The 26,624-nt window shown below is 39.0% G+C and overlaps 1 protein-coding gene across 1 annotated transcript in view; it reads left to right on the top strand.

The window, feature by feature from the left end:
• LOC123940134 (TCDD inducible poly(ADP-ribose) polymerase) overlaps positions 1-12,252 on the top strand; it is a 32,599-nt gene extending 20,347 nt beyond the window's left edge. The window contains exons 3-6 of the mRNA XM_046002609.1: positions 1,896-2,064; positions 3,396-3,556; positions 9,263-9,541; positions 10,177-12,252. Coding sequence (XP_045858565.1) covers positions 1,896-2,064; positions 3,396-3,556; positions 9,263-9,541; positions 10,177-10,624 — 1,057 coding nt within the window. The 3' untranslated portion in view covers positions 10,625-12,252. The remainder of the gene's footprint in view (positions 1-1,895; positions 2,065-3,395; positions 3,557-9,262; positions 9,542-10,176) is intronic.
• Positions 12,253-26,624: the final 14,372 nt, after the last annotated feature.

The following is a 26,624-nucleotide window of genomic DNA, read 5'->3' as shown; positions in this document are numbered from 1 at the left end:
GAATCTGTTTCAAAAATTATGAACATTAGGATAGAGGATGGTAGATTTTCTTTCCCTGACATTTGCCAGGGGTGTTTATTGAGAGATGTTAATAGGCATACATGGAAAAAAAGGAAGAGAGCATTGTGACAATTTTGGAAGGATACTTTATAGCCCTCATCATGGTACTTCAGTATTTACCTAGTATATTAAAGGGGCTGAGGAGTGACTGCAATAAGTAAATTGTTTAATTTTGTGTAACCAAGTTTTTTTCAAACATTTGACCACAGAATGCTTTTTACACAGAATACCTGTTAACAGTCCTTGAAACAAGTGTTCCTAGAGCAGAATTTGGAAAGTGTTGTACTAAACAACAAAACCCCTAGGTCAAAATTAATACCCTTTTCAAAATTCTAATTTACAACAAGGAAATAAGTTGAATATTGGGAATATTTGTTCCAACACCTGGATTTCACATGAACCAGTCATTGTGAGTGCCACTAGATCTGGAGTATCCTGTGTATTATAGACCTCCATTTAGAAATCTGTTGTGGATGGGCGCCTGCGTGGCTTAGTTGGCTAAGCATTTGTAGGTCATGATCTCAGGATCCTGGGAACAAGCCCACATCAGGCTTCCTACTGCAGGGAGCCTACTTCTCCTTCTCCCCTGCCCCTGCTCATGCTCTCTCTCACTATCCCTCTCAAATAAGTAAGTAAAATCTTTAAAAAAAAAAAACAAAAACAAAAACAAAACTCCATTATGGAAAGGGTAGAAAGATGAAAATGTGTCTGGAAACTTAGTCACTCTGCTGATACCTATGATGTTACTTTATGATGTATTTTATTTTTCATATGTTCTTAGGGATATTTTGAAAAATACACAAAAAGAACAGTACAATGAACATTTTTCCAGTTATTTTAAAATAATGGTTATTTCAAACACTAGATGAAGTTCCATTAAAAAGATTTTAAATGGACCGCCCATTATAATTCCTTAAATGATATTGATTCATATAATGGGATTTTCCCCCCAAAGTATTGAGATATTTATGAAGTGCTGATTCAGCAGCAGCAGACCAGATAACAAAATGACAAAAATATTCTCACAGCTAAACTTCATAATAATCCAAACTATCTTGCTCTTCATGTTTTGCCAACTTCTCCCCCTCCAATCCCTGGGACAAAAGATAGTATTGATATTGGGTAAAAAAGCAATACTGGTCTCATCTGGGCTTTGGTTTTTTTTTTTTTGTTGTTGTTTTGTTTTTCTTTTTTTCTCCTGTCTTTCATCAGGCAATATTGTGTATTCTCTATTGATAGGTAAACTGATACCTCTGGAAAAAAAGGCAAGCTTCAAAAGAAGTTTCTTTTGTTTCTCTGTCTGCTCTCTATGCCAGCTTCATCTTAAAACTGACTCCCTGAAACCAGGGAGGGTGGGATTATGTTGATTGGTTTAGGTCTGTGATACTGTGATACTGTGGGATAAGCATCAGTCAGTGGTACCATAACTCCATGGCCTGGAACCTTTGGTCTTGTTAAGAAAAGGCATGTAGGAGGGGGGCCTGGGTGGCTCACTGGGTCAAAGCCTCTGCCTTTGGCTCAGGTCATGATCCCAGGGTTCTGGGATCAAGCCCCACATCGGGCTCTCTGCTCAGCAGGGAGCCTGCTTCCCTTCTGCTCTGCCTGCCTCTCTGCCTACTTGTGATCTGTCTGCCAAATAAATAAATAAAATCTTTAAAAAAAAAAAAAAGGCATGTAGGAAATGGAGAAACAACCAGTAGTGTCCTTTTTACTCCAAATAAGTTTTGAAAATTCTACAGCATGCTATACTACATATTTTTAATGTCTGATAAGATGTTTAGATATTTCTGTTTTGCAAATGTATTAACAGTTCTTTTTGGGGGGGGTCTTTTTAGAGGACAAGAATTTTGGGCAGATTTGAATGCCATGAATGTGTATGAAACAACTGAATTTGACCAACTACGAAGGCTGTCCACACCACCCTCTAGCAATGTAAACTCTATTTACCACACAGTCTGGAAGTTCTTCTGTAGGGACCACTTTGGATGGAGAGAGTATCCTGAGGTATTTACAGGTTTCTTTTCCCCAAAAGTGCATTTAAATTTTTCTTGTCTTTCACTGTCCTTTCCTTCTAATCCTTTACAACATGACAAAACGGAACAACAAATATAAGAGCTTACTGATATAAAATGGAGTCTTGTTGACATAATTAAAATTATTCTCAATTTTTCTGAGGATGTATTTCTTTTCACTGATCTGGAATCCATAAATACCACTGTTATCAGAAAGGTAAAATTCTTTCCTCAGTATCATAATACTGTAGAGACCAAATATTTACATGGTAAGTACTCAGACTTAGTGCTCCTTTGGAATAATTTTAATGAGATGAGCACTAGTGTATTTCTAGCTGTTTCTGGCTCCTGGGCTCATGTTCATTGAATCATGTGTTACACTTAGCATTTCGGAAGTCTAATGGGAAACAAGCACTCTTAAGCCCCTGGAAAAAATACTTGAAAATGTTTATTGAGCTGTGTCAGGCAAATCAGTCATTTAAAATTGTGTCATAAGTGTACATGGATCATTAGTCTGATGGTAAGAATAGCTCCTAAATCAAATCACAGAGTAAGGTTTTAAAATGATGATGGGTTTACTTTGCCTCTTAATGAGAATTCGGAGTCAAATTTAAAAACAATGAAATGGACTTTAGAGATTAATTTCACATTCCAAAGATCTGACTTCTTTGATTTGATTAAATTCATTTCCAGCATTACGAAAAGGGATAACTGACTTCTTTACTCTTTGGTTTTCTTTTAAGGCAATAGCAAAAGAAAACTACCTAGTATAATATTAATTGGTTAATAGTACATAATGGAATTAAGATTTCTGAGACTCTTAAGTAATCACTCGTATCTGATACCTTCCAAGGAGAATAAGAGACTATTTAAAATGTATTCTCAGAATACATGTCCCTGTGTTTTTCCTCTGAAAGAGTTCTTGGATTTGGAACTTAACTAGTTTCTTTGAACTGTATACACTACTATCTTTAATCCTCTTCTGAAAATTCCCTTAAGAAACATAAACAAATTTCTAGGACATTGTTAAGGCCTCAAAATAGAACAGAGTTGTTCCCTGGGCCTCACATGTTTCATAATAGAAATCCATGCTCTTCTGAAGAAGGAGCATCTTTCTATTCTGTTTCTTTGCCCCCTCCCTCCTCCCCAAAAATCCTGTGTGTAAAGGGAATTAATTTGACTCTCTGCACTTTATTGAAGCTTTTCTGATGTTAGCATCAAGGTTAACTGTTTTTGCCTTTAGTTATAATAACATTTTTCATATTTCCTAGTGATTGTTTTTTCCTAACTTCTTTCTCCTTTACCTTCTATTTTCTACTCCAGTCTGTTATTCGATTGATTGAAGAAGCCAACTCTCGAGGTCTGAAAGAGGTCCGATTTATGATGTGGAACAACCACTACATTCTTCACAACTCATTCTTCAGGAGAGAAATAAAAAGGAGACCCCTCTTCCGCTCCTGTTTTACACTGCTTCCGTATTTACAGTAAGTGTCAGTGGAAAGCCTTATCTTTACTCTCATTTTATGTAAATAAACAACTGATGACAAAGAGTAAAAGATTTTAAATTAAGAGACTGACTTGGTTATTACTTCTGGAATGTGAAATTTTGAATTATTCTATGGGTTTAATTCTTCAAAGAGTAGAGTTCAGATAAGCTAAAAGAGTGATTATCCAGTTGATTTTTTTGAACTGAAAAGCAAAGAGAAGTAACATTTTTGTACAACAAAAAGTAATTATATCTGAGATAAGGCAGTTTGCATTTACTTCCTTTGTGAAAGATTGAGTTTCCTGATGATAACCATCCATGTAATAGGGCTGCTTCCCAGTACAGGTAAACTGCAAGGTCAAGCAGGGAGAGGTCTTCAAGGTGGCATTCTCCAGTTCTTCTTCCTTGAGTGAATTTTCATAGGAAAGATTCTTTTCAAAGAATTTGCATTCTCATTTTCGGTGTAAGGCCTACCTTCCTGTAGTACTCCCTGAAATTACCTGTCATACTTCTAGGTTGAAACTGAATTCAGCCTTCTGAATTGCAGGTGAGCTCTTCCATTTTCTCAAGTCCTCTTCCCCAACCCTAAATAACCCACCAGTACATCTCCATAGATGCCAAAAGGGTGGAGCCTGTTACCAATAGCATGGCCATCTTTGAAAATTAATAACTCTAGGGGCGCCTGGGTGGCTCAGTGGGTTAAGCCGCTGCCTTCGGCTCAGGTCATGATCTCGGGGTCCTGGGATCGAGTCCCGCATCGGGCTCTCTGCTCGGCAGTGAGCCTGCTTCCCTCCCTCTCTCTCTGCCTGCCTCTCTGTCTACTTGTGATCTCTCTCTGTCAAATAAATAAATAAATAATTAAAAAAAAAAAAAAGAAAATTAATAACTCTAGGGAAATATTTGTATACTCTCATCAGATATACCATGTTTGAGGCTGTTTTTAGAATAATGCTAGATTTACTTGGTTTTATGGACTGGGGAGGTCTAGAGTAATACTGGTTTTTCTCTTCTACTTATCTTAGAGATGCTGTTTTTATATTCTTACTAGTTTGTTTTCTTCAGTCTCAGACTGTGTTTTTCCCAGATCATTATGACAGAATTTTAATGATTCTAATTATGAGATTGCAGAGGGAACATTAAAAACAAAATACAAATGAATAAAAATCCCTGAAATGCTCAGTATCCAAAAGCAATTTTTAGTAAGGCAGGTTTAGAAATACATGCTGGCTTTGGGTAAATGTGTGCTTTCTTCCTAGTCCAAGTGTGAAAAATTTTACCTTGTAGGGTTTTTTTTTTTATTAGAAACTAATAAAAATGCCATTTCTGTGATTTCACTAGCACAGCTGGAGATAGTGTCAGCGTCCAGTAGTTAGGAACATATTGTCCTCCTAGTGAGATGGTAGAACTCATTAGTGAGACCAGCAGCTTGGCATGCTGAGCCAATCAAGCAAGATGTAGTTTCTGAGTGAGAGTAAGAATGCTCATTCGAGTGCTGCATTGATGGGGGAGTTTTACAGAATGGTGAACATTGATTTGTTTCAACCCTAAGACAAGTAATTATGGAATAATCCCTCCCCCTCTTTTAAAATTTAGGCTTATTTTGTAAAAGTACGAACTATGAAAATACTATAAGCAGTAGTAGAATTAATGCCACAAATTTGGCACCTTACTATTTGTAACATAGGCTTATAAGAGAACAAAGAAAGTCACTCTATTATTTCTTCCTTTTTCTTTCTAAAATCTCCTGTTCAGTCTTTTTGTCTAAAACAGTGATAATCAGGTATAAAGTAAGAGCTTAGCAAATCAAAGAGATTATGCAGACACTTCAATGAGAAAAGAGCAGAGAAGCAAGCAGCAAGTTCACCAGGGTGGAATGGGTAAATGCAGCCCTTCAGTTCCTATCTGGGCCCTGAGGCACTCAGACTGGCTTAGTGGGAAGAGAGTAGAGAGGGATTAGTTTCAAAAAGCAGGCTGCAAAACAGATTCCAGAGAGACTATGATTTTAATCTTAGCCAGGAAGAAAGTTTTGTTTTTAAATGTTAGTAAATGTAGAGGGTCAGATTAAAACGTAAGTGTCAAAAAAGGCTATAGTTACCAGGAAATAAGAGATGCGTAGGAATTGGGAATGCCAGAATAACGGAGGTGAGGAGAGGGGCTGGATGACTTAATCTATGAATTTCCTGCAAATTTGACTCCTCCTAAATGAGAGTTTCCCTGGTGAGAGTTTCCCTGGTGCTTTTAATTCCTTCCAGCTTCATTGAGCTATAACTCACCTACAACTCTGTCAGTTTAAGGTGTACCGCTAATGATTTGATGTACATATATATTGCAAAATGATTACCACAGTGGAGTTTAGTTAACATCTATCACTCACAGTTAACAAAGAAAGTATTATTTCCTTGTGCTTGCTGCTTTTTAATGAGGTTGATTTAAAAAAGAGCTTATTCTTTAATATTCTTAGAATATTTAAGCTGAGACTGCATAAGCAAACAAATCTCAAATTTAGAGGTTTAGGAGTTCATTTCAGCCGAAAGGACGTCTATCCTATGCAGTCACTCTGTGGTCATGGTAAAGTCTGATAGGGTTTGACTTCTCCCCAAAAAAAGAGAAAATGAATTAATTTTTACTTCGTCACTGAAAGTAGGTTAGGAAACATCTTCTGAAATGGCAAGGGGAGGGAAGGAGAGTGTAAAAGATGACCTTGAATTCTGAAAATCCATTCTTCAGAGGTCCTTGAGTGCAAGTTCCAGACCCTTCAATTTTGCCTCTTTGAAGAAGGCTGGTACAGCACTGTGAAGCACATGGTATGTCATTGGAATACCCATGAGCTAAACACAAACTCAGTAGCCTCAGAAAATAAACCCACATTTATAATTGTGCTTGGAATATGTATTTCTAATTCATGGCAAGTGTAGTGTAGAAGTTCATCAGACAGCTGTCTATATACATTTTAATGTTTTAGCCCAATTAGGATATTGGCTTATTAAAAGTAAGCATCTATAGATGGGAATGGATGATAATTATGAATATAAAATCTAATGTTTTAGGATGGATAGGATTTACTTATACAGGCTCATCTTCAAGTATCTATGAATCTTTTTTGGTCAGTGCCAGGATTTCAGTACGGCTGTGACAGCAGCCTAAAATCTGTTTTGGGTAAAGTGGTTGGGAGAGTTTTTACCTTCCTTCCCCAACTCAGAAAACTCTTTGGCAGACTCCTGAGGGACTTAGTAGGTTAAACCTGTGCCTTTGGCTCAGGTCATGATCTCAGGGTCCTGGGGTTGAGTCACACATCAGACTCCTTGCTCAGCAGGGAGCCTGCTTCTGCCTCTGCCTGCAACTCCCCCTGCTTGTGCAGTCTCTCTCTCTCTTTCTCACAAATAAATAAAATCTTTAAAAAGAGAGAGAGAGGGAGGGAGAAACCTCTTTTGGTAACTTCAATCCCTAATAATCCCTGGAAAATCTGGTAGGCTGGAACTTATTCTTTTTGCAGAGCAGGAATAGAAGGAACAGCTAAAAATAAGGAACTTATACTCTGTGTTTCCTGCCATTTCTCCAAAATAGTGATGGCTTTTGAAGGAGTTACCTTTCAGAATCTGATTGAAGCAGTGGGGCCTCTCTTCAGAAAAATGTGCCAGTGAATGAAGGCTCTGGAGGAGTCTGTCAGGGCTTTATGAAAACGCTTCAGAGAACAAGAACTATTATGCCTCTGCCAGGAAGGTTAGAGAAGCCAGTGCCCCCTTTAAATTGACCCCTGAACTGTATGGATTCTGTAAGTCCTGGTTCCTCTCAGAACTCCTGTCTCTGTCTCCCAAGGGATCTTGAGGCATGCTAAATCATAGGCACAACCACTTGAAGGGGGGCAGGTGTTAGAGAAGGCAGTTGTGCCTCTGTAGCTTTTTAGCTTCTTATCAAGCCATCTCTTAAAAGTCAAAAGACTGTGTGAGATGGAGGTGGTGGTAGTGGGAGTCAGGCAAACCTGCATTGCAGCCCTAATATACATCTATCACTCTCAAGCCTTGAGGGGAAAGTGTGTGTATGTATGAATTGTGAAGTATATAGCAGTGGAAAGAGTATGCATCTAGAAACTATGTAGATAGTCCTGGATTCAAATCCTGTCTCTGTTCTTTGCTACTATACTAGCAGTTTCTTTATTTGAAAAGTACAGATATCCAAGCCATCTTGCTGGGTTGTTAGGACAATAACTGATAATGTATGTAAAATGCCTGTCCATAGTATGTGCTTACTGTAAGGCAGCTGTGATTATGAGGAGGGTAATGGTAAGATATGCTCTTGCAGATGAGATGCACAGTCACTCACTGTTGTAACTTCTGTGTCACAAAGCTCTTCTGAAAATCTAGTTTAATCCATTTCGCAGACTTAATGCTTCCTTGTGACCGTCACTCTATGCTGAAGAGTGTTATGGTACTCTGGCCCTGAATCTGGGTCTCAGGGCCAGGAATTCCTCTCTCTGATCTTCCTTTGTGTTCTGTTTTGAAAATGGCCAAGAAATATAATTTAAATTTAAGCATTCAGCTGCTACTTAATAGAAAGTCCCCTTTCAAAGTGTAACAAAACTAAATGTAAAGGTTCAAGGATAGGGGCGCCTGGGTGGCTCAGTGGATTAAGCCGCTGCCTTCGGCTCAGGTCATGATCTCAGGGTTCTGGGATCGAGCCCCGCATGGGGCTCTCTGCTCCGCGGGGAGCCTGCTTCCTCCTCTCTCTCTGCCTGCCTCTCTGCCTATTTGTGATCTCTCTCTCTGTCAAATAAATAAATAAAATCTTTAAAAGAAAAAAAAAAGGTTCAAGGATATACATTCTGGTGTCTGAAGCTTAAAGTAATTAGCTTCATCTTAAGCACACCTAAGGCTATAAAATTTGGATACAATTGATGACTTTGTTGTTAACACATGACATTGAAAAAGGAAGCAAATGCCAAATGTCGGCTTTCAGTGCCTGCTCCAGTGATTTTTGTTTGTGTTATACAGAAAGTATAAGCTTTTTAATTTTTTTTTCAAAGATTTATTTTAGAGAGAAAGAGAGCCATGTGTGTGCATGCAGGGGTAGGGGGCAGAAAGCAGAGGGTGAAAATCATCAGGCAGACTCCCCCTGAGCATGGAGCCTCCATAACCCATAAGATCATGATGTGAGCCTAAACCAAGAGTTGGACACTTAACCACTTGAGCCACTCAGGCACCTCTAAGCTTTTTTATTTTTAATATTTCGTGTCATCTTCCTGTAAGCTCCCTCTTTCCTGCCTGCCTTTGTCTCCCCATCAGTCCACTCCCTGCCACCTATATAGCCTTTAGTAATGGTAAATTTTCTGCTTAGTACAGCAAAGTTTGAAGAATACATATAAATTATCACTGCTCTCTTAGAGTTTCTTTAACTGTATAGGCAAAAGAGGAGTCTACAGTTCAAAGTGAAGATATTTATAAATTGTCTCTTGCTTGCCTGCCTGCCTGTAGCAGTACATTCCAGAGTTTTCTCCACAAGGAGGAGGCCGGGAAGAAGCTAATAATAGGTTAACTGTGTATAGGCAATGTCACTTTGAGATTTTTTAAAAATACATAGCATTTTCTATATTGTTTTTTAAACAAGCACTTAAGCTATACAAATTACAATTTTAGATACTGCTTTAGAGCACTATAATGTGAGATGTACTTAAATGTTTCACATTGACATTTCTTCCTCTCCCTTCCAGGACACTTGGTGGTGTTCCCACACAGGCTCCTCCACCTCTTGAAGCAACTTCATCGTCACAGATCATCTGCCCTGATGGGGTCACCTCAGCAAACTTTTACCCTGAAACTTGGATTTATATGCATCCATCTCAGGACTTTATCCAAGTGCCTGTTTCTGTAGAGGACAAAAGCTATCGAATCATCTATAATCTTTTTCATAAGACTGTGCCTGAGTTTAAATATAGAATTTTGCAAATACTGAGAGTCCAAAACCAGTTTCTTTGGGAGAAATATAAAAGGTGAGTCAGCAGTATGAGAAATTTAAGAGTTTTTCTTAATGTACTAATGATAGATGCAGAACATAATAGTAAAGATTTTCACAAAATCTAATATGTTTGTATTTTTTCGTATATTAACTCACATACACTCTTCATAACAGACCATGTAAGTTCAGTAACTTGCCACAGGACCTACAGCTAGTAAGATATGTGCTGGAGTTTGAACTTTGGCAGTCTAGAACCAGAGGCTTTGCTCTTAATTACTTGACTCTGCTGCCTCTCAAATCAACAAAAAAGCAAATGTAGTACACAAAGAATGCATGCAGGTTTGAGTAATCTCAGAATTGAGAGACACTCAGGTTGGCGGAATTAGACAAAGAAGTTACCCTGAGAAAGTAAGGTTGTGAACTAGATTTGAAAAGGAAGAGAGAGCAAGTGAATAAGAGTTGGGGTGGTGGGAGGAAAGGGGCTCTTCTTGTCTGCAGTGGAAAAGATCAGTTTAAACTTTTAATATGATCTCTGATGGCATTTTGCCCTTGAAAGCTACTTTAACATTTCCTCTTATTGAAACCATAATGAGTTTATGACTACATCTTGCCTATTAAATTGATCTGTACCTTCCTTCTTCTGAATTCCCTGTCCACTCTTTTCATTAGGAAAAAGGAATATATGAACAGGAAAATGTTTGGCCGTGACAGGATAATCAATGAGAGACATTTATTTCATGGAACATCCCAGGATGTGGTAGATGGAATCTGCAAGCACAACTTTGACCCTCGAGTCTGTGGAAAGCATGCTACAATGTTTGGACAAGGCAGTTATTTTGCAAAGAAGGCAAGCTACTCTCATAACTTTTCTAAGAAGTCCTCCAAAGGAGTCCATTTCATGTTTCTGGCCAAAGTGCTAACTGGCAGATACACGATGGGCAGTCATGGCATGAGAAGGCCCCCTCCTGTCAATCCGGGCAGTGTTACCAGCGACCTGTATGACTCTTGTGTGGATAATTTCTTTGAGCCTCAGATTTTTGTCATTTTTAATGATGATCAGAGTTACCCTTATTTTGTTATCCAGTATGAAGAAGTCAGTAACACTGTTTCCATTTGAAGAATCTTGGTACTGCTAAATTATTTGATATGAACTCAATCCAGCATTTGTAGCAGGTTTTGGATGGGTGGGACAGAGTGAAGAACAGCATTGGACATTAATAGGGCACTTTTAAGACCCATTTTTTAAGTGCTAGAAAGTGAAAATTTTTTTAAAGAAAAACACGAGTTTTAAAACGACCACTTATTCTTTAATTACTTACTAATTGTTGTTAGTGTACTTAGTGTGGAAAAGACTACAGATTGCATACTCTTTTTATTCACACTTGTACATATAGGCAGCAATGGTATTAGAAGCATTTTTAAAAAGAAACTGAACAGCCTAACCAATTAAATGTGACTTAAGCCTGGTAGGAGTTTGGCCAAATGAAATGGAGGCTGTGAGCAAAGTGAGGATTCTGTTATTTATAATGTTAAAACGACTGGAGCTAATACTACCATACTTATTCCCTGTCCAAAGCATCACTTATGGTGTAGGATAAGTTCATGAAATTCTGGTGGGTGGAAAGAAATTTTTATTCCTATCAGCAGAACTGAAATATATCACCCAAGCAGAGAGCATTGGTGACTTTTAACTGTTCTGCAGAATTTGCCTGAGGATTCAGAGGAAGTAAAAAAGAAAAAAAAAAGGAACCATTTGAAAAATTTTTGTCGCCAGCAAGATTTTTCACTAACTGGTTATATGAAACATGATTCTTATGTTGTTAAAACTGCAGACTTAGAAAACTCAGCCTCTTCCATTATCATCTATCCCAATCTGAAGGAGTTGGGCAGCTAATTTGGTTAAAGTCAGTCTTGAGGATTAGTAGTATTACTTTTAGAGTTCCCAACGTAGGCCCCAACTGAAGGTTTTAGAGAAAGGAAGTACATCTATAATTGAATTGATAAGGCTTATTACCGTGCTTCGCACAAAGTAGACTCCCCAAAGTATTTGTTGGCTTGGAAATATTGTTAAAGCTGGTTATCCCACCCTTTGCCTGCTTTGCCAGATGCAGCTGGGTTCCCTGGCTGACTCTATTTTACACTACTTAATAGAAACACAAACTTGGAAATTGTGCCACTGGCCCAGCTGGAGCAGTGTTCGGTGTGTATGCTAATACCTCAGTTCAGAGAGGTAGCAGCTAGGTATACTTTGCCTTAAGCAAAGCCAATACCCAGATTTACAGAAGTGGAAGTGGTTGTTCACAAAAGAATTCACTGTGGAATTCTTTCAGATACCAAGCTCTCCTAGTATGTTTGTGGCTATTTCATTTACATAAAACTTTGCAGGAACTCCTGTGTTGTTTGAAGCAAGATATATCTATCCTGATGTCTCAGTGAATCAGTCTGTTTAAGCACTTATCAGGGCTTCCACACAATTATTTATTTTGCCCTAGTTGATCTCGTTGTTTGCTGCCATTGGCATGAAACAGCCAACTGTGGCTGTTACAGTTGTTCTTTCAGTCAATTATAACTTTGTAAACCAGTGATTCCCAATCTTTTTCAAGTTAAGACACCTTACCATTGCTTATTTGATTTTATGAAACTTGTTCCTTTTTTTCTCCTTAAAGGAAAATAAAGCTTTATGACATATTTATTTTTTTAATAAAACTAAGCAAAAATAAAAGTTCCGGTAATTCTTTAAAACTTTTGTTGTTTTGGTTCCATTTAAGTTAAGTGAATTCAGCACATAGTGGATGATCTGTCCGTAAATGCTTGATGACTGGTTGAGTGAATATGTGACTGAGTGACTGAACAGACCCAATCAGAGCCTGCTGCTTAAACTTTTGTGCTCCAGGAGTCAGCAGAAACTATATTAGGTAGCAGTCAAATGTAAGTTTCACGAGAGAAGACTGAATATTTTATTTTGCAGGTAAATATTTGAGGAAAAGGGACAAGTTGTCTTATCAGCAAACAGCTATAGTGAAAAATGAGCAGATTGTCCCCATCAACAGGTGCTGATGGAAATATGCAAAGGAATTCTAGAGATCTTGTCAGCACTCGAGCACCTTAGCTTTCAGCCAACTTAAAGTGATCTGATTTGTAAATGTGAGCATCTCTGACAGTACTTTCCCTCCAGTGTAATAATTTTAAAATTCCTGTATAGTATTGTATATTGTTTTAACTAAGCAAGAGCTGTGGAGTCAGTCTAAATTTTGTAATGGTTCCATGGCTTTAAAAACATACTGAAAAGCATTCAGTAAATCTTTCTCCCTAGTGACATAATTATAATTTACACCATTTCAGAAAGCTGGAGCTTAATTCTTTTAAACTATGGTTAAGATGCTAGGGAGAGGCTGCAAACTCCTTGAGATAGGCCATTATCATACAGTCCTGTAGACAGGAAGCCTTTTTTTTAATACATGCAGAGTTTATAAATATTGGATCCTTTATAAATTCTAAAACCCAACTCTGTGCTTTTTGGAAACAAACCTGTTTATTTTGGTAAATGATTATTTAGATATTGAAGAGAATCATGAGGGCCTGAAATACTGTTCTTTAAAGAAGAATTTTTATTATACTAGGTCTGAAAATGACTGAAAAAGAATGTGTTCAACACCCAAACAGTGCTATACAGTCAATTTAAATCAGAGGGGTTTTTCTTTCTTCATTTAAGGAAGGTAAGATGACTACAAAATGTTCCTGGTTTTTCTTACTTGGGATCAAATCATCAAAATGTATTTAGAAAATCTGTATGATACTTCTAAAATCAAATCCATATTGTTTATGTTGTTGCTGTTGTGTGTGTGTGTTTAAATAACTTAAGCTCTTCAATTATACTATAATTTTGGAAAAATCACCTTTTATATGGTTAGTTTTCTCATATTTGAAACAAGGTTTTTTGTTTAATGGAGGTTTTTTTTTTTTTGAGAGACTACAAATAAGAGTAATCCAACTTTGAGATCCTATAATGCAAAAATGTTTTGTAAAATCCTGTACGAACTGATAGTGTTTTCATCTACAAATTAAAAGCCAGATACAGGTGTGCCTGAATGGCTTAGTCAGTTAAGCACCTGCCTTTGGCTCAGTCGCCATCCCAGGGTTCCTGGGACTGTTCCCTGCTTTAGGCTCCTTGCTCAGGTTGGGGAGTCTGCTTTCCCTCTACCCCTCCCCACTCCTATCCTCACTTGTGCTTTCTCAAATAAAATCTTTTTTTTTTTTATAAGATTTTATTTATTTGACAGAAAGAAAGCCAGAGAGGGAACACAAGCAGGGGAAGTGGGAGAGGGGAGAAGCAGACTCCCCACTGAGCATGGAGCCCAAAGTGGGACTCCATGTGGGGCTGGATCCCAGGATTTTGGGATCATAACTTGAGCCAAAGGCAGATGCTTAACTAAGCCACACAGGTGTATTTTCTTTAGATATCTTTTCTTTAGAGAAGAGAATGTTGGGTTTTAAAATCTGACATACCCAGTTTATTGATTTAGGAACTTACACTTACTGCAGGCAAGTTAAAGAAATGAAATAGTACTTTATACCTTTTGCTAACTTTTCTCATAAGCTATCATGATAGAAAAATTTCCAATTGAAAGTTTTCATCAGCATTATTAGTTGGTCTTATTTGATATGTTGTTGTTTAATTCAGTGTATCTTCTGGGAGCCTGTCAGATGGAGCTCTTTTAAAGCTTCAGTCTCAGGTGAATGGAAGTGTTTGTGTGTTAGAAGTGTTCCATGGACACTTTGCTAAATTTTCCAAGCTAGAGCAGAAGTGTCCAACCACTCTAAGAATATCGGAATTCCATGAACTTAATGTCCGTTAAACACCTAATGATTAATAAAAGGAAAAATGATCAAAAGTTTCTATGAATTCAGTGGTCTTTTAATGAAAATTTGTGTTAACTTATTCCAGCCATATCTGCATTTGATATGTAGGTTAGACTTAGTCTAACGACAACATTCGGTGCTTCAAATGGATTAATGGGCTACTTATAATAACTCCCATATGCCGCTAGAGCTTATAGCCAACAGGCTGGAAGCTACTGGGCTAAACTATTTCTATATTTAAGTTTTATAACTATATATCTCCTTAATTGTATCCGATCTTTAAAAAGCCTTAATCAAATCAGACCACTGAGGGGCTCAAACTAGTGTTCAAGAGCCTCTAATCCTTCTAATACCTAACAAGTTTTAGGTGCCGAATTATCATTTGGCAGGCCTTCTGTTTAGGTGCATCAGCTGCGCTCCTTTGGTGTTTCACAGTACAGTGAGGACTGCATGTAATATATGTGAGTGGCAAACACACCCTAAACAGCTGCTTTTCAGCTCCATGATAACAAGGGACTCTTCAATGCTCATCAGTTTATAAATCAGTTTTGAGCATCAGTGATGGGTTTGGGGCATTAACCCACACTTTTCTGATGAAGGCCCTACTTGAAGGTCTGTATTTCTTAGTACCTTCGTCGAGAAAAAGTCTTAATTCCTAAGCTGTGTGTAATGAAATGTCCCACTTAGGAGAAGCAGCCGTAAATCTAATTAGCACTGGTCTCAAGGTTCTAAGCTAAATGAAACCAGTAACTACAGCTTTAGTTCCAACCACTCATAAATGTGACTTTTTTTGTTTTTTTAAGATTTTATTTGTTTGAGAGAGAGCACAGGCAGGGAGAGTGGCAGGCAGAGGAAGAGGGAGAAGTAGCTCCTGGCTGAGCAGGGAGCACCATGCAGGGCTTGATCCCAGGACCCTGGGATCGTGACCTGAGCTGAAGGCAGAGGCTTAACTGAGCCACCCAGGTGCCCCAATGTGGCTTATTTCTAAATGCAAGTTTCTACCCACATGACTTAAATTTTTCTAAAAATACGAGTTCGTAGTCTTACTTTTGTAGTTAACTTTGTAGACATACACAAGTCAGTGCTAGACAGGAGTGGGAATGCAGATTTTGTGAATCATGGTTACTCAATTTAGTGATGACTTGCTGTCATTTATCAGAAAGCAATGACTTAGAAGCCCAAGAAAGTTACACAATCTTAGTGTGTGGCTTGTGGGCTAATTGAGATTAAAAAAATGTAAAGCAGTTGGCCCAGTGCCTAGCTCATGGTATACAATAAAATTTTGCCAGTGGTAGTAGTACAGTAGGCCAAGTAATAGCCCCCTAGGAACCTGTGACTGTGTTGCATTGTATAGCAGAAGAGGCTTTGCTGTTGTGATCCAATTAAGGATTTTGAGATGGGGAGATTCTCTTAGGGAGCCCAATATAATCACAAGGGTTCTTATAAGAGGGAAGCAGAAGATGAGAGATGGGGAGATGCTATGCTGCTCCTTTTGAAGATGAAGAATGAGACCATAAGCCAAGAAATGCCGGCAATTTCTACAAGCCAGAAAAGCTAAGGAAACTGTCTTCCTGGGAGCTCCCAGAAGTACTGCCGCTCTGCTGACATCTTGATTTTAGGACTTCTAACCACCAGAACTGTAAGATAATAAATTTGTTTTAAGCCACCAATTTGTGGCATTTTGTAATAACAGTAAGAAGGAAATACAAGTAGTAAATACAATAGAAATCTTAAAGAATTATCAAGAACCTCATAAATTAGAAAAGAGCACTACAAATAAGAAAAATTCCCATGCTTGTTGGAAATTTTAAAAGGTTGTGTGAAATTCCAAGGGAGTAAACCACCAGTGACTTTCTGAGAGCTAAAGACAAACCTCACTTAAAATAAGGCTTCTTCTAAAGAGGTATTTACTGAATAAAGATAAGCACTATAGTGAATCAGATAGCCCAGTCATCTCGAAAGGGAGAACGCAAACTGCTTTAAAGAATTGGTGAAAAGAGGGAGGGATGGCAAGTTTTAGTACCAAGATTTTCTAAGAATGGGTTTTACAAATTCAAGCCCCCTTTGAATGGTCTTTTGTTCATATAGGAAAGAGTGCACAGTTATATTTAGAAAACATTTGTTGACTAGCTTCTAGAACTCTGGGAATTTCTCCTTGAAAGGACACTGTGCTCCATGATCTAGAGTGGCTTCCTTCATCTTAGTGGGGTACAGGGTTTTTGTTGTTGATGTTTTTTTTTCCCCACCTCTTTTTGTTAAGAAATATCAGAAACTCTTGTCTTTGTAAAGATTCGTTGAAGTCTCAAATCTTTTTAAGAATAACTCCACTCCTAAGTGTCTTATTTTCCTTTATTCAGGAACTTCTTATCAAAAGGCTGCATTGAGATTTTCTTTAAAGGAGGGGACATCTGCTTAGTCAGCTTTGCTTTGCTTTTCTCTGTTGTATGTTCTTCCAAAGAGTCTTGTGGAGAAGGTCAGGTTAATCAGATTGTTTGGTAAAAATGCATAAGGGTGTCTTAAATCATAATGAATATAATGAATTCTTTATCATAACAAATCCAGAACAGGTTATTTCAACACTGCTTAATTCAAAAGTACAACATTTCCAAGGGTTCTGTGTAATTCCTTGGTTCCTCCCCTCATTGTTACATGTTACTACATCTCATTTGCAACATCCAGAAGTAGGAAAGGATGAGCTTCATCTAGTGTCCTTTTTTTTTTTTTTTTAATTTCAAAAGTTGGAAAAACCTTACAAAAGCAGCCCAGTGTTTTGCCATGTTTGTATTATTGTTCTGGGTTGTATCATGTTGTCCATCCCTAAACCAGTCCTGGCAAGGAAGACAGAATCACTGTGAATGATTTGGACTAATCAACATTCACACCATAGGGCAAGTGAGTGATCCATTAAGCAAGGTGTCACCTGTATCTGAACAAGATTGGGATTTTATTAGGAAGAAGGAAGGTAGTTGTTGGGGAGAAAAACCAATTATCTCTCACACATACTGTTTTTCAAGGTTAAGTTGAGGGATTGCATTAAAGGGCACTCTTCAGGAGTGTTTTCCAATTTATTTCACAAAAACCTTAGGTATCCATTTCCTTGAAGACCAAATGTTATGGAAGGAAAACCATTGTTTCAGAAAGCCTCTAAGCTGAGTTAAAGCTGGATTTACCCACTCTCTGGCCTTTGAAACTTCCGGATACTAAATGGAGCTATTTTTAGTGTGAAACTTTGTCTTTCCTAATGGACTGACATTAAGAAGGCCTGTGCAGCATGAGGGGCAGGAACAAAAACCATTAGGTTACTTAGGTTGGAATCCTAACATCATTATCTCCATGTGGGGTAACTTGGGCAGGTTAGCATCTCTAAGATTCCATTTCCTTATAATAAATAATGGCATGGCCTATATAAAGATTAAAGGAGAGTTCGTGTAGTACAGATAGCACGGTATGCTGACTTCTTTTTACTTGAGTCCAAGGACTCAAATGAGGCCAAATTGAAGATCTATATTTGGGAGTAGGGATAAACCCCTGCAAAGTTAAAGCATACATTTTCTTTGGTTTTAGACTCATAAACTCCTAGTTCCTAGTAAAAAAAAAGTATTTTAATATATACTTTATTTGACATATATATAATCAATATAAAAATTATTAGTGAGGGGCAGCCTGGGTGGCTCAGTGGGTTAAAGCCTCTGCCTTCGGCTCGCGTCATGATCCCAGGATCCTGGGATCAAGTCCCCGCATGGGGCTCTCTGCTCAGCAGGGAGCCTGCTTTCCCCTCTCTGCCTGCCTCTCTGCCTACTTGTGATCTCTGTCTGTCAAATAAATAAATAAAATCTTAAAAAAAAATTAGTGAGATAATTTATATTTCTTTAAACTAGTCTTCAAAATCTGATGTATATTTTATTTCCTTTTTTTTTTATGTGTGGCCTGTCTTTTTCCCAAGATTATCTCACAGTATTCTCTTAATTTTCTTTCTTTCTCTTTTTTTTTTTTATAAATAAACTCTACTTCTAATGTGGGGCTTGAACTACAACCCTGAGATCAACAGTCATATGCTATATTGACAGGCAGCCAGGCACCTGCCCCTCTCTCTTAATTTTCTGAATTCTGTACATTTTATTTATTTATTTATTTATAATTTAAATTCAGTTAATTAACATGTAATGTATTATTTGTTTCAGAGGTACAGGTCTGTGATTCATCAGTCTTATATAATACCCAGTGCTCATTACAACCCTAGTAAAATTTTTTAAAAGTCTAAACTACAAAAATAAAATACAGGTAAGCAGAATATAATGAAAGCAATAAATCAACTGCCCACCTTATCCCTCAGCATCAAAGCCAATCCCCTAGCTTTAATGGAACTGCTATGAAAGTCTGGGGTCCTCAGAATTTGGAGGGGAAGTGGGGATTGGCAAGGGGCAGCATCAGAAAGGGGAGTCATCCTTCAGTTTTGCTGGGATCTCACAGGCTTGAGCTTGTGATGGATGTTGAGATAAGCCTACTCAGATGAGAAATTTTTTTTTTTTTTAAGATTTTATTTATTTATTTGACAGATAGAGATCACAAGTAGGGAGAGAGGCAGGCAGGCAGAGAGAGAGAGAGGAGGAAGCAGGCTCCCTGCCAAGCAGAGAGCCCGATGCGGGGCTTGATCCCAGGACCCCGGGATCATGACCTGAGCGAAAGGCAGAGGCTTTAACCCACTGAGCCACCCAGGCGCCCTCAGATGAGAAATTTAAACCATTATGAGCAAGCACACTAAACTAGCTTTCCCCATTAAGGCAGACAAACATCTGATGGCATTTAGGCACTACCAGGCTATAATCTGACTAAAACCCAGAAAGCCCAATTCTGGGTATGCCCAGTTCTGCCTTGGATCAGTCACTTTACTTTCATGCAATATCTTTGAGGAGGTATTTGTCCAAAGGAAGCAAAGCAAATAAACTCTTATTAGTTGGGGTCTTGGCTCTAATCTCTAATAATGTAAACTAGACTGAAGGTTGGAAGGTCTATTATCAGTTAGAACTAAATGCTCTCAGATCCAGCAGGCTGTGTAGGAGCCATGCCTCAACTCTTCCCTACTTCTGATGCCCTACCTGGTGTATCAGGCTTTACTTCTATGACTCAAAGAAAGGCCAGTTCAACTCACTTTCCTTCCAGCTCCTGGACAAGAAACTTACTCATTATTTAAAGCAAAGGTTGATGAACTTTTTGTATAAAGAGGCTGACAGTAAATATTATAGACTTGGTGGGTCATACAAAATCTCATAGCTACACGACTCAGCCGCTATAGCACAAAAGCAGCCGTAGACTCTGTGTAAGTGAATGGCGTGGCTCTTCCAGGAGGACCTTCCTTCTGGTCTGCTGCCACCTATGCTACATACCATTTTCATTCAATCTAAATAAATGAACCAAAGTTAGCCAGGTACTGTATCAAATATTTGTTTCTAGCTCCTACTATAATTGTGCTCCTAATTACAGGGAAGTCTCATTATTACTTCCTAAAATCTGATTTCTCTCCCTGTCCTTTATGAGGCCATATTCAACTCAAAAAGAAAACTGAAAGCCTTTAAGAAGGCTATGCCTTTGTGCTGATATTATTTGTGAAGGCATGCTGTGATGCTTCTATTTTCTCTGAGGGCAGTGGTGGATCCTGACTGAGGCCGTTATGAAACGGTTCCACCATTGCACCGATAAACCCACCAGTTGAAAGGCAGTCTTCTCCTTTCTGTTCTGGTTTAACAGAAGCCTCCCATTCAGAGGGCAAAGTAGACAAGGGACTAACTGGCTCCAAGACTAGCAGATAGTCTCTTACTGGAATGCCAAGTGGTGGAAAACTTCTCTGACTTTGGAGTTTTCTGCCATAGGATGACCAAGGGCATAAAGAAGCCCCTCAAGGCAAGAGGGTCACTTATAATTTCTACCCCTCTTTTTCAGGTTAGTGTTGTCAGGATTGTGGTAGCCCCACCCCCACCCCAGGGAAATAGAGAATGGAGTTTTTCTGGAGACACAGGGAAACAATAGGATGGAAAGAGTAGAAACAATATTACCAAACTGCAACCGTATGTTTGACAAGACTCAGGATCAGCCCCAAGTCTGAAGAGGCCAATGTCAGAGCCTGCGGTTGGGCTGTATGGAAGCTAGGGCTCAGGGCTGGGACGTGAGTTTTGTTCTATCCTTCCCAGAAATGGGGGAAAGGGGATATTTGATAAGCAAAAAAAAAGTGGGAAGAGACAGCTGGCAGACATGTCTATAGGCTTTCCAAAAAAATGGAACTCTAGAAAGATGTGGCAACTTTTCACAGAATTACCATAGGGCCTCAGGAAAGCCAATAAGGAGATAGTGATGGCTACAGTGGTGGTGATCACGATCACTGGGGTGATGATGATGGTCCTTCATGTTGATGGTGACTGTGATGCTGGGCATGGTAGCAATGGCGATACAGTGGTGATGCGGAAGGAACATGGTGAGGGTGTTGGTAGTAATAGTGATGGTGATGTTCATGGTCAAGGTGGCCATGTAGATCATGATGGAGGAGGTGGTGATGATAGTATTTTTGCTGTTTGTGCTGGTGCTGGTGGAAAGGAAAGAAATCAAGACCTCTAGGACCTGAGCTGAAAAGAAAGTGGGGGTAATACATTTTTATTGCCCAACTCCACTATAAAAATTCCTAGAAGGGAAGTACACAAATTTTGACCTTGATCCCTGCCTCAGATAAATGGAGTCTGGAAAGACTTTTATCTAAAGTCTGATAATTGGAGTTAGGAAAGAAAAGCAACAAACTCATGCAAAAGATAGAGACCTGAGGTGAATGGGTTTTTATTTCAATGGGCTTCTTAATTTTGAAAATGAAGTGGGTTTCTTTATTTTCTTTTCTATTTTTTTTTTTTTTTAATCCACCTCAGTGTTGATGGAAGACATCAGGGCTGTCTTACTGTACGACTCCAGGGAGTATCCACTCATCAGTGTGACCGGTACTCCTAGAGGACTTCAATGCCCAGAGGGCAGCCTTAAGGCCTGGGCCTAAGAGCCTGAGGAACTGGGGCTGGACCCTGTTGGAAGTGCTAAGAAGGCAGAAAGTTCTCAAAAAGAAAAAAAAATAGGGCCAGCAATAAAGAGATAGGTCAGATCTAAGGCTGGACAGAACCAGTAAGACATTCCCAGAAATGGGCAGCAGTCCATGAACTTAGGAAGGGCATAGTGTGATACCTGCATTTTTGAGTTGTTTCCTATTCTGAACTCTCTTAACCTTGTGTTCTCCACAAGTTTTAAGTAAAGTCTTACAACAGCCTTGGGTCTTAAAGACCGCTCAAAGAAGTTGCTCTTAAAGTCATGTAAAGGAGAAACAGGACAGAAACCTCCAGGTGATAGACAACCAAGCCAGGAGAGAGACATCGGGCAACCACTACCGGTTGTCACCACCAAAAAAATGTAAGGTCCCTCTTTAGAAATCCAGGGGAATATACTGACCTTCTCATAAATAAGTGAGGTGGGAGGAGCGGAGTTATTTTGTTGGGCTATTAAAGAAGGCTGAAGAACTTGCAGATATTAAGTTCAGTAATATTTACTCATGTTTATTGAATACTCACTGATAACTACTGAACATTTACTATATGTTAGACTCTACATTTAAGTGCCTGATGGGCCTTATCTCAATTTACAGTTGAGAAAATAAAGCCCATAACAAAAAATTATTTTGATCAAGAGAATGTAGACAGCGAGCGGCAGAGCCCTATTTAAATCTGTCTGGTAAATTCCAAATTTACAGTCAAGATCAGTCGTCTCCAAATTTTTTTTTTTAAGATTTTATTTATTTATTTGACAGACAGAGATCACAAGTAGGCAGGGAGGAAGGCAGAGAGAGAGGAGGAAGCAGGTTCTCTGCAGAGCAGAGAGCCCGATGCGGGGCTCGATCCCAGGACTCTGGGATCATGACCTGAGCCGAAGGCAGAGGCTTTAACCCACTGAGCCTCCCAGGCGCCCCAGTCTCCAAATTTTTTAATGATACATTCCAGTCATTAAAAACTTGGAGGGGATACCCTAGTGTATGTTTATTTATTTATTCATAAATTACATGTATCTCCTTTTCTGCTAATAAACTATATATATTACAAGAAAGACATGAAAATAGAAATAAAACAAGAAAAAGGTGACATAAATAATATAAAACAAAAGATAAAAAACTTTACAAGAAATGTAATGTTTTTATATTTATTAAATGTACACAAATGTTTTTGCTTTCACTAAAAAATTACTAATAATAATAGTTGAAAAAAGTGTATCACAAAGGTACTTATAGCCAATAGAAGTCCATAATGACTGTACTTCAGCTAGTAAATATTCCTATTCCCAGATGTCAATTAGTTACTCTTGCAAACTAATATAAAAATACCACATTTTTATATATATTGCATATATTATACACACTGTATTTTTATATCTTGACCATACAACTTCAAATTCCATTGAAACTTTCATTTAGATGGTGTTTAAACAAGAAAATTCTACTTCTAAGTGTTTCGGAGAATGCATAGGCGAATATTTTTATGTGATATTTACATTTTCTTAAAGAAGAATGGATATAAAATGGAAACACATCAAAATATTCTCTTCCAAAATGCTCTTTCACAGGTTTCTTGTGAAATGCGTATTTCTCTCTCCTTGAAAAGTGGAAGTTTCGCTTGAAAATACAGTTGAAATATGTGGAGGTTTTTGGTGTGTGTGTGTGTGTGTGTGCGTGTGTGTTTTCCAAAATATCTTCTAGGTCACTAGAATCAACTACTTGTCATCAAAAAACAAGGTCAGCAACTTTGAAACATTTGAGTTTTGTAAAATAAAAATGTATAACTGATCTTTAATTTCACCTTTCTTTGAAGAACTTTGTCATGAGGTAACCAGTGACTCTAGGTGCGATATAAAGATTTTTATGACCACAACCCATCTTACAAATTTTAACAAAAACCAAACTATTTGGGACAAGTTTTGGCAAATATTTTCTGTAAAGGGCTTGTTTGCAAATATTTTGGGTTTTTCAGGCCATGCGGTCTTTGTTGCAACTCTTCAACTCTGCCCTTGTCTGAAAGCAACCATAGACAATATGTAAACCAATGAGTGTGACTGTATAAATAACACTTTATTTACAAAAAGAGGCATCAGACTGGATTTGACTGTGGCCATAGTTTGCCAACCCTTGACTTAGGATGTTATCATCTTCAAACCCACTCAACCAAGCACAGATAATCCGTGATGTGTTGCAATACTCTGAAAGGGAAAAGAAGGCAGATGCCTCCCTCTACTCAGGAAACCCCTTACTCTTTCCCAAGGGTACCAAGCCTACTGCATGTGACAGGTGCCCGTCTAATGGATAGGTCTCTTAGGGTGCCAGTGTCAGAAAACTGAAAAGTTGGAGACTCTTAAGATTTTTCTTTAAAATTCTTTAGATAAAATGGATACAAACGGTTATTTCAATATCTTTGTCCTTCATCTCAACTGATCTTTGTTTTTACCTCACTTTGGAGATGACTTCAAGCTTCTGCACATCCATCCACAAAAGTAGGTCATTGGGATAAGAATGGGAGGTGAAATGAATGACAGGGGTGTGTGGGATCTTTACTGTCTCTAACACTAGGCCTTTTTCAGATGGGGGAGGCACCCATGTAATGGCATGGTTGCCTTCAAGGATGAAGGTCTAGAAGTACAGAGATGAAATAAGGGAAGAAGAAACAGAACAGGGCCTCTGGCCTTTGGAAAGACTTCCTAATGGCCATCCAGACCAAGTCTGTCATGCCTTTACCACACTACGTTATTATTAGTTATTTAAAGGTAGACTAAGCTGTGAGCACTTTGAGTGTATCTTTGTATCTTCAGTACCCTTTTTAGAAACCAGGTGTTGTGAACACCCAATAAGAACGTCCAGTGAGTGAGTGAATGCGGATGTGCAGAAGAAAAGCCACAAGATTCTGGGTCCTGTTCTTAAGGCATAAGATTAAGATTAGCTAAGACAGACACATAAACATATAAGGCAGGATGTGTCTCCAAAGTGTCACTGGGCATCGCAGCCCCATCCCAAGTGAGAGAAGGAGGAAATCACTGTAACTCAGCAGAATGGGACATTTCCCCATCACCAGAAGACAGGTTACATGAAGATATGTAAGGTGAGGCACCAGGTTTTTATTTTATTTTATTTTATTTTCGACAGGGAGGGAGAACATGAATGGAGGAGAGGGGCAGAGAGAGGAAGAACAAGAAGCAGATTTTCTGCTGAGCAGGGAGACCTATGTGGGGCTCAAACCCAGGACCCTGGGATCATGACCTGACCTGAAGGCAGCCGTTCAACGGTCTGAGCCCTGAGGCACCAGGTTTTTAAATTGTCTTTTCACAGATAGCCAGAATAGCAATAATTTTGTTTGTTGTTCAACACAGACAGCAGGACTGGGAAATTTTGGTAAAATACAATCTACCTAATGCCAAATTATGTGGTTTGTTTAGACCTACTAAACTGGAACATGTCAAATGCCTTCACCTTTGGTGCCACGTGAATGTTACCTGCAACGATGAGGTGCAGAATCCCAAACCACATCAAGACATCAGTCAGCATGGCTTCCCCTGAAGACAAAGATTAATCTTATCTTCTGTATGTCATATATGTGAGCTGCTGTCAGTTTCTGACCAAAGTGTTATTAAATCTGGACATTATTTGTCAATGAAGATTACCTTTGGTCATGTTAAGCTTGGCGGGCCCTTATATAGGTCTGCTGGCTTGCTCGCTCTCTCTCTCGCTCTCTTTTCTTCTTCCTCTCCCTCTCTCAGCTCAGCTTTCTGAAATTTTCTGCTGAATCAACATATTCACTTCTCTTTGGGGCAGGGAATTAGACCACACAGTTGGAAAGAGAGTGAATAGAGGTGTGAGCAGAATGTGTAAGTAGAAAATTACTTTTTAAATGGCAAAGGTCTCTGCTCAGAGAAAGAAAACATAAATTTGAGCCCCAGCTTTCTGGAGAGTTTTATCCAAGTTACTTAAGGCCTCAGTTTCCTCATCTGTAAGTGAGTGACTTGGATCTCTACTGCCCCTTCCAACTCTATGATTCTATGACAGATTAACAAATAATAAATCTATAGCTTCAATCATTCGTACTAAGACCTTGACCTTAGAGACATATGTATGTTTCATGAGGAAAGTCATCTGATTCCAAGCAGAGTGACTCCATAGAAGGATCTCACAAATGGAAGGTGGAAAATCCACATTGAAATCCAAGATTATTCCCACGTGTGACTCTGATCTCCAAAATATATTTGCTGCCTATAATAGAGGAGCCCCTCCCTGAGACAGAGCCACTTTCAGTCTTCATTCTGGAGTCCTGTCTGAATCATTCTCTCTCTTCCTCTCTGTCCATCTCCATTTGCCAGGGCCCACACCACAACTCTTTCCCTCCCTCCCCCAAGAACACCAGAGAAAGCGTGTCCTCAAGAGCCACAAAAGCCTTCCCTGAAACCTGATCCTGAGGGCGGGGGACCCTGATCCTTGGTTAGGCAGCCCTCTGCAGTGACCCAGTTTTTAATAACTTCCTCCCCAGTGATCAGGTTCTGCGCACAGATAGCAGGGCTGCGGGGGGAGGGGCCAGCTGCAATATTGACTCTGGCTTTCTCTCCTGGGGCTCCTGCTGCCATCAAGACCAATGGCCTGCGAGCCAGTGTTCGGAAACACCTTTCATCTGCAGCCGGCTTCACAGAGGGGAAGGCTCTGCCAAGATCTGGTGACAGTCACTGCTTGAGTGGAGCTTTCAAAGCTGCTGTCCACGTGTTGATGGTGAGCTGTTTCTGTCCTGTTTGCACCTCCCTGGTCAGGTTGTGCTCTCTGACTCAGCTTCACATGCAACTGTTCTCTGGGGTGTTACCAGGGCTTTTTCTAATGAGCCATTTCTCCTCTCTGTAGCCCCACCGAGACTCAAACCACAGGCCACTCTATCAAGTCCCGGGCCCTGCCCCTGCCTGAGTTCTCACATCCACCTTGTAGCTGATGGAAATTTTGCCTACGAGCTAGTTAGCTCCTCGTGATTCGACTAGCTACATATTTAATGCATTTTTAAAATAGATACTGAATGTCATTTCCATGGCTATTTCAGATTATTGATAGCACGTTTTCTTTTAAATAAAACTTTTATATGTATAAGTGATTTATTTAACATGGGGCAGCTTTTATTCCCAGGAGAGTAGAGGTTCTAAGTCTTATTTGCTGTTCTTCCCTGGCACAGCATTGT

This window comes from Meles meles, chromosome 4 (genome assembly GCF_922984935.1).
Source record: "Meles meles chromosome 4, mMelMel3.1 paternal haplotype, whole genome shotgun sequence".
Taxonomy (NCBI): domain Eukaryota; kingdom Metazoa; phylum Chordata; class Mammalia; order Carnivora; family Mustelidae; genus Meles; species Meles meles.
This window is presented reverse-complemented; position numbering and strand designations above follow the sequence as displayed.